The sequence below is a fragment of the Benincasa hispida genome, chromosome 11 (genome assembly GCF_009727055.1).
Source record: "Benincasa hispida cultivar B227 chromosome 11, ASM972705v1, whole genome shotgun sequence".
In the NCBI taxonomy this organism is placed as follows: domain Eukaryota; kingdom Viridiplantae; phylum Streptophyta; class Magnoliopsida; order Cucurbitales; family Cucurbitaceae; genus Benincasa; species Benincasa hispida.
In genome coordinates, this window is record NC_052359.1 from 30,450,813 (window position 1) to 30,463,624 (window position 12,812).

At 34.4% G+C, this 12,812-nt stretch overlaps 1 protein-coding gene across 3 annotated transcripts; it reads right to left on the reverse strand.

Moving 5' to 3' along the window:
* Nucleotides 1-720: 720 nt before the first annotated feature.
* On the reverse strand, nt 721-9,827 carry LOC120090406 (protein LNK1). Of its 3 annotated transcripts, XM_039048042.1 has the most exons (9): nt 9,627-9,826; nt 8,759-8,873; nt 6,235-6,383; nt 4,334-4,899; nt 3,889-4,240; nt 3,007-3,378; nt 1,995-2,146; nt 1,521-1,659; nt 721-1,251 (listed from the first exon to the last, which is right to left on the reverse strand). In XM_039048042.1, the coding sequence occupies exons 4-9, from the start codon at nt 4,693-4,695 to the stop codon at nt 1,156-1,158; spliced, it is 1,473 nt and encodes a 490-aa protein (XP_038903970.1). In that variant the 5' UTR covers nt 4,696-4,899; nt 6,235-6,383; nt 8,759-8,873; nt 9,627-9,826; the 3' UTR covers nt 721-1,155. The 3 variants fall into 3 exon arrangements, with proteins under 3 accessions (XP_038903970.1, XP_038903968.1, XP_038903969.1); XM_039048040.1 differs by lacking the exon at nt 6,235-6,383 and having other exon boundaries at nt 9,627-9,827; XM_039048041.1 differs by lacking the exon at nt 6,235-6,383 and having other exon boundaries at nt 721-1,365; nt 9,627-9,827.
* Nucleotides 9,828-12,812: the final 2,985 nt, after the last annotated feature.

A 12,812-nucleotide genomic window follows, 5' to 3' on the forward strand; every position in this document is an offset into this window, starting at 1 on the left:
AACTAAATTGAAAAAATCGAATTTTTCTCAAAATATCAAAATTTCGTTGAAAGGGAGGAAATCATAATATTCTCAAAATTTTGTCAAAATTGTGGGAAAAAACAAAATTTCAAGCCCTTCCAAATCGCAAAATTTCAAGATGACGGTGGAAATCTTAGACGATGTTCTCATCTATTGTGCAATCTAATAAAATTGAGAATTTATGGGGAAAAAAATGGACAGACCTCAAAATATGGAGGTGAATTTTACTCTTCTTTTTTCCCTAAATCATGTAGGACTGATTCTTGAAAAAGAAAAATAGAACATTGCAATTTATAAGTTAAATGACTTCGAAAGTTGAAAGACAATTGACTTTTCTTTCTCTCGTGATTAGGCCATATGCTACTAAATAAAAGGTAAACCAGCATGTTGAAACATTAGTAACATTTCTTAAAATGTGTATTACAGCAGTTAGCTCTAAAAATTATTCATAGAATTATTGCCATTGTTACCATCACATATATATTTTTCCATTACAATGAAAATTCAGCCTTAAGAATCCAAAGAAAACTAGCCCCAAAGTAGAGATAATTCATCAAATTGTATTCATTGGAAACCCCGCATAAAATTATACTTGAAAAAGGAAAAGAAAAAGAACTTTACATGTAACCCACTATTTGTTCATCTAAATAAAGAGGTATATACTACATATAATCTAAACTTTGAACTCAATTAGATCACTAAAACATACAAACAGGAATAATTTAAATTTCCAAAAAATCATGGCCAGACCATTTCCTAAAAGTACCACAGGGACAAAAAATTGCAAACAACAAATATAACCAAGAAGAGAGGAGCCTCCACCAGCTGACTGTATAAACAAGACCTGTGAATTGTGATTAGCCTATCAAAGCAATAACTAATGCACATGACAATTTTGTAATCAGCATATTAAAACAGGCTCTTAATACATTAGCCAAAGACAAGTAGAATTATAGCCTACTTAGCTTTTCAAGGTAAGGATTTGAAGGAGCTGGACCAACAAGGATGCATGGAGGAATTGGGAACACATATCACAGAGCTTAAGGTAGGTTATAAAGGAGTATTGGAATCACTCCATGCATCGATGGCGGGCCTCACGCGTGTTATTACACAATATTTTACAGAGCTTACTGCTCATAGTTTTTTCCCATTCGACAGTGGCTTTTGATCTGCTGCACAAGCTGCAGCTGCACCGGTTTCGTCCTGGAAATTTTGTTTTTCGGCTGACACCTGCAGATTGATGACAGACCAGTGAATCTCTTGACAGGAAATAAGTCTGCTGGTAAGGGAAATGGAAATTTGAATGGATCATCATCTCCATTTCTTCAGTCCATGTTATATCATCTTGATATTTTATGCAAAATATAACAACGTGTCAAGATAACATGGCAAGACGAATGACATTGAACAGATAAATAGGTCAATCTTGAGTTTCTCAAACTGGAGGTGATTCTATTCCATACAGTACAGGAAGAAAACTGAAAGGTTAAAGAGCTAACCAGTTTGTGAGATTTCAGTGGCAAGGTGTTACCACCAGCAGGCATTAATGATGGATCTGAAGGCCTGTGAAACAGCAAGTGGGCCACTGACCGGTCTATAGGATTGGTATCAGTTTCCAAATCCAGAAAACCTCCACTCCTGTTAAAACCAAAATCCACAGTAAGAAAGTTGGATAACTCCATAGACGGAAAAAGGCACCCGCGGGGTGGGGGGTGGGAGGGGGGACAATAACCGCCGATAACCATCCAGCCATACTGGCCAATTTTCGGAGACATTGAGCAAGTTAGCATAGTTTTCTTGAACGTAATATAGAATTTTTATTTCCATTCTATAATTTTTCTTTTCAGTACGCATTCATTCCAGCTTTCCATCATCCTCATTTAGATTAAGTAAACGAGGCCTAAGAATATACCCATGCTAAATGGTAGAAAAGAAAAAAAATACAATAAGGTCAGAAAACAGCAAGAACTTGCCTATTTGGATCTTGATCAATTGACGAAGCAACTCTAACAAATTTATCTTCACCAATATTCTCATTGAGATTTGCACAGTTATGTCTCTGCTCTGCACTTCTTGCCAGGCGATAGAGGCTGTCTCTTATGCATAGTTTTGTCCTGATATCCAACTGAATTAATTGGTCCAAAAAGTTAGTTGCAAGAAGAATATCACGATATTCACATACACATATACTAGTAAACACATCTAAAAGCTTATTGTCAAAGAATTTTCTGAATCTTGGCTAATCTTTAGTTTCCAATGTATGAACCACGTAAATGTTTGCTCAAGAGTATGGACATGCAAAATGCTCACCTGTGTAGTGAGTTGTTAAAAGAATCAAAGAGGTTAAGGATGAATAAACAATGAAACATGCATTAAAAAATAAAATAAAATAAAATAAAGATAAAAGTTCACATAATCCGCACTTTAACAAGTGCAAGCTAAAAAAAGCTAGTTAGCTAAAAGTACGTAACGTAACAAAAATATTATAAGTTCGTTAGTTTCTAGATTTTTTTAAATTGGAAATACATGACCAGTTTCTTTTAAGTACTTGAGCTGTTGAATATTTAATCACTTCTATAATGCTATCTTTTAAAATAGATACCATAAACTTACACATATTTAAAGTGAAATCAATGAAACTTAATGCAATTGTTCAATTCAAATATAACTAAAATATGCATACCGATGTCATATTGTGCCAGTGTTTCCTCAAGATGATGTTGATTAAGATATACAGACAATTTTTTACTAGTGGAATTTCAAGACATAAAAGCAATGAACACCATAAGTTGTAGGGAATGAAGAAAAGCGCCAAATATTATTTTTATGGCCATGGTCAGACTGTTGGCTATGGTTAGTTGGCAAAAAGCAACATGCTAACTGCGAACAGGAAGTATAACTATTATGCTTGCAAATTACATTTTCCATGCAAAATGGACAATAAAGACTATTTTGTGATGTGAAAAGCAAGGAAAGTACTACTACCTGCTCCATTACTTGTTGAAGCTGGCGAAAACTAGTTGCTTCCAGTGAGATTCCATCCAGCCTAGTGCTCCTGCAAGACTTATCTTGAGCATTTGAAGAATCTAATTCTGCTCTACTTCCTCGGCTAACTACTCCAGTTTCGCTGTGACCATCATCAATTTCACTTTCAGACCTTGAAGCCTGCTTCCTAACTGGAAACGAAGTATTGAATGTTTCCGAACTTGGCACAGACATAAAAGTGAAATTCTTATTGAATGAGGCTGGTAAATCCTGGTGGTACAGTTTCTCTCTATTTTCATTTGCTGCAATTGTTGGAGCGTCAAAGGAAGGATAATGAGAGCTATGTAGTTGATTAGATGCATAAGATGACTCCTGCAGAAAATAGGTGGTCGTTACTTGTAGATTTTGTACAAGAAAGAGCTAAAGACACCAAAATTTGCTAATATGCATCATTATAATCGAGGTGCAAACATAAACTTTTTGTAACATACCACTCAACAAATCAGATCTAGATCTCTATTTAAACCTTCAAAACCAAAGGGGAAAATTTTCCCTAGTATTATGTATTGCTCTTCATTTATGCCTTGAAAAACTTTGAACATTATTTACATTTCAGTCATAAGTTTATAATTTGACGAGTTCCAGAAAATTATGCTTGGACATTTTTTACATTATCCTATAATGGCCCTAGAAGTTTATGCTAAAATCTTCAGTAAATGAAACTCTATACGTTTCCTTCCATAATGACTTCTTCAAGGTTGGGGAGTGAAGGCCTCACTTACAAATAAAATGAGAAAGGTTTTATTTTATTCTTGGTTAGAGGTTGAATAAAGATCCAGAAAAGTAAATTTTAAACAGAAAATTAGAAGAATAATAACAAACCTGTTTTTTAGGTATCAAGTCACCTCTAGAATCGCCTTTTCTATCTGCCATGTCAGCAGCTGACAAGTGACTCATAGCAGCAGAGTCACCAATGTCGGTAATCCCATCATTCATCTTGCAACCATTTAAAATGTTATTTCTGTTCAAACCATCAGATGAAGGCTCTGAATTCACGGGATTAGACTCTTCATTAAATTCAGATGCATCATTTATTGTACTTCCTTCACAGCATGAAAATTTAAAGTTTGACTTTGATGGATCTTCAAGTTTTTCCGAGCCATGGGATGGGGAAAACCAACGTAGATCATCTTCATTGCTTAGATTCCCAAGCCCAAATGTTGAATCACAATTTCTGTATCATCACAGTGGGATCAAAGAATTCAGCCTTCATATTATGAAAAATAAACAAATGGAAAAACAAGTTATGAGGAATGCAGAAGGTTACCTAAACATCCTATCAACATCCTCAAAGCTTCCTATATCTTGCCACCCATAATACAGAAGATCGTTATTTTCTTCGTTTTCACGATCATCATCCAGAAAACTAATATCATTATCTGTTTGGGAAATGTGACTGACTGAATATTGATACATGTCATTCTCGTCTGCAGCACTATTGTCAGTTACAATATGATCATCTGTGCAGTAATCAAGATCTGTACCCACGTCTGTTTTAAAGCAATTGTTTGACATAGTAAGACTACTAGATTCCATTTTCGTATCTTTGAATGAGTCACTTTTTAATGAAGAAGGGACACCATCAGGCATATGAGACCATGAATCTTTTTCCAGCACCGTACTCTTCATGATTGATGTTTGTGTTTTTACTTTCTCCTTACCAAGAAAACTGAACTTAGTTGCACTGTAAGCATCGTTTATAAAGCCAACTCTGCAATTAGAATTCCCGAGACTATCACTCTGTACTTCAAGTAGATCCCAAAGTTCATCACCAAGATGAGGCACTATATAATCATCATTCTCAGTGAAGTCCTTCCAAATATTATCCTTGAGCTGCAACACAATTACAAGGTATAAAGCTATAATGCTTTAAATTTTAAAATAAAAGGCAAAGATATATATTTTTTTTATTTTTCCCACTTACATTAAAAAGATTTGGATAAATTGTTACATCTCGGAAAATACAAAACCTAATTGAACACTCATCATGCAGGTGAACTAAATCCAAAATACCAGCACTGCGTGCAATAGCAAAATTGTTACATTTAAACTTGATGTAAACATCGGTAACCCCTTATTCTAGCCAATCGAATTAGTTTTCTTTGATAGCACAACTTCAAACCGTTTCTTTATACAAAACATAAATATTTTGATAGCTACAAAGTTCAAAGAGATAAAGAAAAGAAAAGCTATGGGAGCCAGTATATCTTTGCACCAAAAAAAACCGTATGAATGATAGTATCAATAATACCCTTCTTTGGTTCTTAAACTTTCAAATGTTCTCTTTCAGTTCTCAAAAAACCATTCAAGTCATTTTTATTAATATTTTATAAATTATTTGATTGAAACTTGGTGTGACATACTTTGTGCATTACATGATGAGTACTAGAGTAGATGTCTATGTGGACGAGTCATTAAAGCTATAAATAGCAAGTTAGACGTAAAGTCTGAAAATGAATTTGAAATTCTGTTAGAACTATTAATAAAAAGTGAACATGGATCATCAAGTTTATGAACTTAAACAAAACATTTGAAAGTTCAATGAGTGAGAAAAAAACAATTCAAAAGTAAAAAGTTTAGGACTACAATAAAATATGTATAAATGTGACTTTTTCAATCTTATAGAGAAATAAAAGAATGGATATAACATCCATCCATAAATTATTGTTCCCAAAAAATACACTCAATTGATGATCCTTAATGGAGAAATGGCTGCTAAGTGCCAGAATCCTGCCCTCACCCATCATCTCAAACATCATGTTCATCAGCGTAATAAAAGGTAGGAGGATTTCCCCGCACAGTGTTCAGTTTATTGCTTCTTTAGTCTTTAGTTTCAGAAAATTAACAATTACACATACCCACTTTAGTTAATAGTTTTAGTCTTAGATTTACTTGTATGACTTTTCAATTTTGTTTTCTTCTTTTCCCTAACAAATAATTTGATACTTATTGGAAGACTAAAGAATAATAAATAGCCCATCTAAGCTAGAGCTTTGCATAGACTATTGCCATAAGTTTCTTGTACACAACCACGTGAGATTGTTAGAGTGATAGTCTTCTGCTTACAATTCGGATTAAGAAGCCAGAAACAATCTCCTTTTAACTGTAAAACTGAAAATATGCAGAGACATGTTGATTCAGAACGAAAATTTAAGGATTTCAGAATACCAGTTACTAGTGATGTCGCCTTCATCTCAATGGCAACATCAGCTACACCAACTTATGACCGACCACAAGATCAGCAAATACCAGTGATATCTTATTATACTACGACATCCATTTCATGGTCCTTAGCTTGAACTTGAATTGCAAAAGTCCTGTTAATAAGATGATATTATATGGACGGATCTAGAGTTGGAACTAGAAAAAAAGGGCATTCAGTTGGAAGCCAAATTGGCAATCAAAACAGATACATACCTCTGAAGACACATTAGTTACAGAGAAGGGCTACTGCTAAGTAAATCTACAAGAATAGTTTGCTTTGCACCAACAATTTGGCCTTCTAGCCAAATGCATATAAGTTAAATATACATGCATGCATGTGCACACACACACCACATGAGTCTAGATTATAAGATTAACTCAAATCATTAGAGACAAGTAAAGATATTCAAATTTCAAACAAATAGAAGATAAATTAAATTGAAAAAAAGAAAGCTAGTATAATCTCTAGAAAACAATTGGATGCTAAGGTGGAAAAGTAAGGGAAGATGTCGTTTAAATCCTATAAAAGGAATAAGATTGATCATCCTGGTAAATATGAAATTCTCTCATGTTACAACGTTAGTATTAGCACTGCTTCAAGGACATCTAAAAATTGCATATCAGATATCATAAGCAACCAAAATATTGTGTTTCCAGGGCACAAGGCAATGAACTTCTTGTTTCCTAGTTTGGTAGTATTAATGACAAGATCAATGTGTGTGGATAAAAAATAACTCATTATGAACATCAAGGTGGAAAATGGGTTAATAGTGCTTTTGGGGAACCTAGCCAAATCCACCTTAATAACTTGTCTTTGAAAAGCTTCAAGGTGACGGGAACTCCAACTTGACGTATCTTTTCATTATGAATATATTTTCACAAAAATTAACAAGAAATATAAAAAAAGCTCATTCATTCCGTTCCAAATGTGCTCTAGTAGTAGTGGACCACAGCATTCTTGCTTTATCCTCAACCACCAACCCGAAAGTAACACAGGGAGCCATTTGTTAACATCCTTAATAAGAACACCAGACCAAACCAAAACGTTTGATTGATAAACTTCCAAGCTTTAGAGGCAAACTGGTAGTTAAAAAAAGGAAGGTTACTGAGGATCTCTTCACTCCCCTTACACGTGACATAACCTAAGAGAATAAAGGAGTTCTCCTTTGCACCTTGTCTTGCGTGTTCGTACTGTTAAGAACTAGCATCCACAGAAAGAGTTTTGCTTCTTAAGAACTCATGGTTCCTAAATTGGCGTACTGACCTACGGAATAAGGAATCAGATCAGCTTGCTATCCTTGTCTTGGGCGTCAACAATCTCTAATCTAGTTTTTCCAGTTAATAAAAAGGATGGAAGTTGCCGTTTTCTATAAATTATGAACCATAATCAAAAGACAATCCAAACTACATCCCAAACTTGATTGCTAAATAACTCTCAGATGAACACCATGAGCTATCTTTTTCAGCATTGATTTGAAGTCCGGTCATTTCCAAAGACACTTCAAACAAGAAGACATCCAAAAAACTGTTTTGCATTGGCATTGGCACCGGAAACCTTACAAAAGCCTTCCCTCTAAGTTATTACCATAAGGCAATTTATGAAAGAGAAGTAATTACTGTTGTGTTGGCAGTGAAGAAATGGAGGCCTGATTTATGAGGCTTATTGTTAAAACCAATAAAGGTGCCTCAAATTCTTGTTCAGCCAATGTACAGCGAGGGATGTATATGTGAATAATGTATCACCAAGCTAATCACACAGTAATTTGGCATTCAATACAACCAAGATTCATAAATAAACACCTGGACGAGCTGTCATGGGTGCTAGAGGAAACATAATTCAGCCAGTTATCTAACCTATGGAGGCTAACTGAATCGATGATCATCAAGCCGAAAAGATTGCAACTAAACCATATTTAAACTACTTTGCAAAACAAGAACGCACTACATGTGGAGTACATGTTAAAACAAAATTTCTAGTTAACCACGTGATCCAGCAAGCATCCTTTACTTTTCTTATGAGTTTTGTGACAGCACTAACACTAGACAAGGGGTGTACTAAAAACATATGATTAATAGCCAAAGAAAATTTACGACCTTACTCAAATTGGATATTTTTCATAGGTAGTCTGTGTCTTTGAATTCTAAAAATAGTCGAAGAAAATTTATTAGTGAACAGACTAGGTTGTGGAAATTAAAATACTTAGATATATCCCCGTTGGTCTTTTATAGCCATTTTTAAGTGGGTGGGATGACATTTCAATGGCCGTTAGATTTTTTACACTAAATAATGCTACAAAATCAATGATAGTTGAAAATTTGAAATTTTGGATAAACTAACAATTCTCGGTATGGTAGTAACATCAATAAACGGACAACCATGCAAAGCCAGGAACGTGAGAGATATTTAGCGTCTCTATTAGGAAAAACAACCAACATCAGTTCATATTAATAATTAAAAAATAGATAAAAACGGGGAAGTAAACTCTACCTTATACATACACAAGTCAGACATTCCTTCGAGATCCTCTATCCACCATCTAAGAAGCAAAAAATTGTTTGATATGATCTCATATCTCAATCACGAACTTGCCCAGCAATAAAATCTGAATAAAGAATAGAAGAAAAAATGACACGAGTTCCTCAGATTCATACATACTTGCGTTCTAAACCGACCCATTGGAGACTGTAAAGGGAAAAACAGTAGAAACATGCTATCGGATACGGAAGTATTAAGAAGGAACGGTAGAAAGATTTCTTTTACTTATTCCGGTAATATTATTTTCCCGGGGGTGTAAGTTATTAAAGGAATTTTGGTTATTCATTATTTTTTTCCCCCCTTTTGTAATACTGTCCAAACAAACATACAAAATTATTAAATTTACTCTTCTTAGATCTAATATTTCCCGTCCATCAAATTAACCCAAAAGTGATCTGAAAAGACGAATTGATCCAAAAAGTTCCCGGATGAAAAGAAAAATGAGTTCATCAACCAATTTATAATGAAAAAAAGTTGAAAATTAATATGAAAAAAAAGAAAACAACCCCTTTGAACCAGAAACATGAAATAATAAAAAAAAAAAATTACAGCTTCAAAGAATAAGCATCCCCTCTTTTTATTAACTCATCCGCTAAAACACTCAGAAACTCATCAATTTCACTTCCTTTCGATGAAACCAATTCCCATAAACAAAATTCAAGAAAGGCTTTTCTCAATCCAACCCATTTTCTTCAACAACCAAACAGCTCAAACCCCATAAACACCTCAGGAATCGAATCACCAAGCCAGAAGACAAACAACAAAACCAACAACGATCCACCCAGAAAAAAGAACGGAAAAAAAAAAATACAAAACTCACCTGGATTCCAAAATTGTAGTGAGAGAATCCGAAAGGCTTTAAAGAAAAACCAAGGATTTGGAATCGAAGAAGAAAAAAATACAGCTAGGACAAAAGGAAAGATAAGCCCTAGGTGGGTTTTGTTTCTTCAGTCAGGTTTGCAAAGGAGCTGGTTTGTTTCGACTTCTCTCTTTTTTTCTTTTCTTTTTTTTTTTTTTTGGAGGAAGAATATTTTACTATTCCTTAATTATAAAACTAGTAGCGGAAAATTGGACACGTGTCGTGAGGAAAGAAAGAAGAGAGATGGGATATCAGAATTCGTGGACGAGAGCTCGAGAAGAGATCCGATCAGTTTCGGCAGCGTGATTGGTTCAATTTTGTAGCAATCGCTCGATTTGCGACACGTGGCATACTGCTGGAAGATTCCTTTTAAGACAGTGGGTTCTAAAAGTTGGGCGTTGGCTGACGTATTATTGTACACATATATATTTATTTATAACTTCAGTGGTCTCTTTCTTTTTTTTTTTTTTTCGGGTGGGTATTTCTTTTTATAATTTTTTCTTTTATTATTTTAAATATTATTTTTTTCTTATTTTTTTATTTCTCCAACCGACTATGTTGTACAAAATATTATTAATTTATGTAGTTTTTTTCAGTGCATTGTTGTTTGTGTTTTAAAAGGTTTGGCTTTATTTAAAATTATTTTAATTTAAGGTACATGAAGGGCAAGGTGGATTAAAGGTTGATGTCCATAGGTATTTTTTAAAATTTTATAAAAATAAAAAATTGAAAAATATACTTAAATTAGTAAATAAATATTTTAGGACTTTTAGCTAAGTTAATGTATTTATTACTTTTGCAATCGTGATATTTTAATATTTTTTTATGTTCTTGAATTTTTCTACAGTATAATAAAAATGTTGATTCATCTATCACGTTGGTATTGGAAATAGAATACTATGATAACTTTTTTATTTTATTTTTCTTCTTTTGAGTTGTGGCTTCTATTATCTTGATCATCAATATTTAAAATGAGATATATTTTGTTCAATATCTTTTTTGAAAGTGCATACATTACAAGAACTAGCTCTTGACCCATTGGGGTAATTAGAGTTTTGGAGTAAAACTAAATATATTATGACCCAACTTTAATTTTTTTAGGAATGATAGTAGATCTAAACCTCATTGACAAATTGTGATATTCACTAAAACAAATTCGTTACAATTATTATTGTGACTCAATCGGATCTCTTTATAGCTAGGTTCAACCCATGCCAATGAGCATCGATCTCAAACATCTTGAAATTTGATAACTCAAATCTAGCTCTTGAAAGTTGATTTTAGGCCACATTTACCCCAATTAAAATGTAATCTACAAATGGTAAAGGAATGAAGGGTGCGTAATTGAAGGAACTCTTATTGAAGAGTACCTACGAGTGGAAACGGATCTTTCTAATTCATTGTGACAAAATTACCGCATATACATTCAAACATACTTTCATAATGCTAAAGGGATCAAGAAATCATACCAGATGAAGATTTCTCGAGTCTGAAGCCCAACCGTCTACCTCGAATATTCACCACTCAAACAAAAGGAATCGGAGAAGACAACACCATTTAGAGCCCTCAGTATTCTTGGAGTGAGAATCCAAAGTGTAGGCTTTGTTCGGATTTGATAGAGGGAAGGAGGAAGAGCGACCGTACACAATGATCAAGCAAGTGGGAGATGTGGTCGTCTATCGCATAGACAATATATTTTATCGTTTAGGTAAAGTGTACGATCGTGTAGTAAAAGTAAGCGATCGTCTAAATGATCATGTAGGAAAATGTAAACGATCGTCTATATGATCGTGTAGGAAAAGGGTGAGCGATCGTCCAAAACGATCGCGTATGAAAATCTAAGCGATCGTCTATACGATTGTTTAGTAAATACCGAGAGCTAAACGATCACATAGTAAAAAGGTAAACAATCGTTTATATAATAGCGCGCGACGATGTAATTGGTATGCGATCGCTTAGCAATTTCGTATATGTAAGCGATTGTGCAGTCCTATCGTATAGGCACTGATTTTCTAAACGATGACACTATCTTTTTCACAATACTCATGTACCCCGAGATCAACATACAATCTGCTATTTATAATGCACTCATCCGTTATTTTAAACGAAGAGGCACCTTCCCATTTCCTTTATAACCGTCCAATTAATGTGATCTTATCACATTCATAACTTATAAATTAATATCAAATATTAATTATAATATTTTTTCCTCTACTAGATATAAATCATATTTATATCCAATTTCCTCCAAATTAATCAGAGGCCTAATTGCTTGAGCTGTCCAGATGGCTGTCCGAATATTCCCCACAGGGAATGTAGATGATCTCACAAGCTTGAGATTTGAACTCGTGTTTCTTGGCCCAAAATGTCACTTAGACTGCCAGAATATCGGCTCGGGCCTTCTCATTTGCCGTTCCAATGCTCGTACACTGTCCGAACATTTCGAGTTAGCGTCCTGAGGTTTGGAATAGGAGACATTCCTTCCGTTAAGGAAAACTTCAGATCTTCGATGATGAGTATCGTCGGTGAGCATATGTTTCCAACTTTGGAATAGTTTTGGCCATTTAGTTTTTCGATAGCTAAGCAACATTAATAGTGCTTGATGCATTAAAAACAACCGTTGGAAAAAAAATGAATAAACCTTTTATAAGATTTGCAGAAAACCACTTTTTTAATTTAACCAATTAATTTTAGCAATAACAGATTACAAGTACCCTTTAGTAAAAGACTCTCTTATTTTTGCAATGATTGCCCCAGTGAGGCAGGACAAACAATTCACCGGTGGGTGATGGATGGCCCTTCACTGGGATGAGACAATCTCAATTTAGCAAATCAACTCTTGGAACTAAACCTAATAGCCACCATTTTGTCGATCAGAAATAGTTTAAACCCTTAACAATACTGCGTAAGTGTACCCCCCTCGTTTTCGGCCCCCAGAAGTCCCGTTCTAATGCGCTACATAGCGGTAAAAAGGACAGATTAGGACAAGAGACTAAAGTAACTTTATTCCTCTTACTGGAGATCAAATTAAAGAACGCGCAAAAAAACAACCAATCTTTAGGGGAACACTTAATGGTACCACGAGCAATGCGCAAAAACTTTATTCAATACAACGGAGGAGACCGAAGGATTGCTGTCGCCACTTCC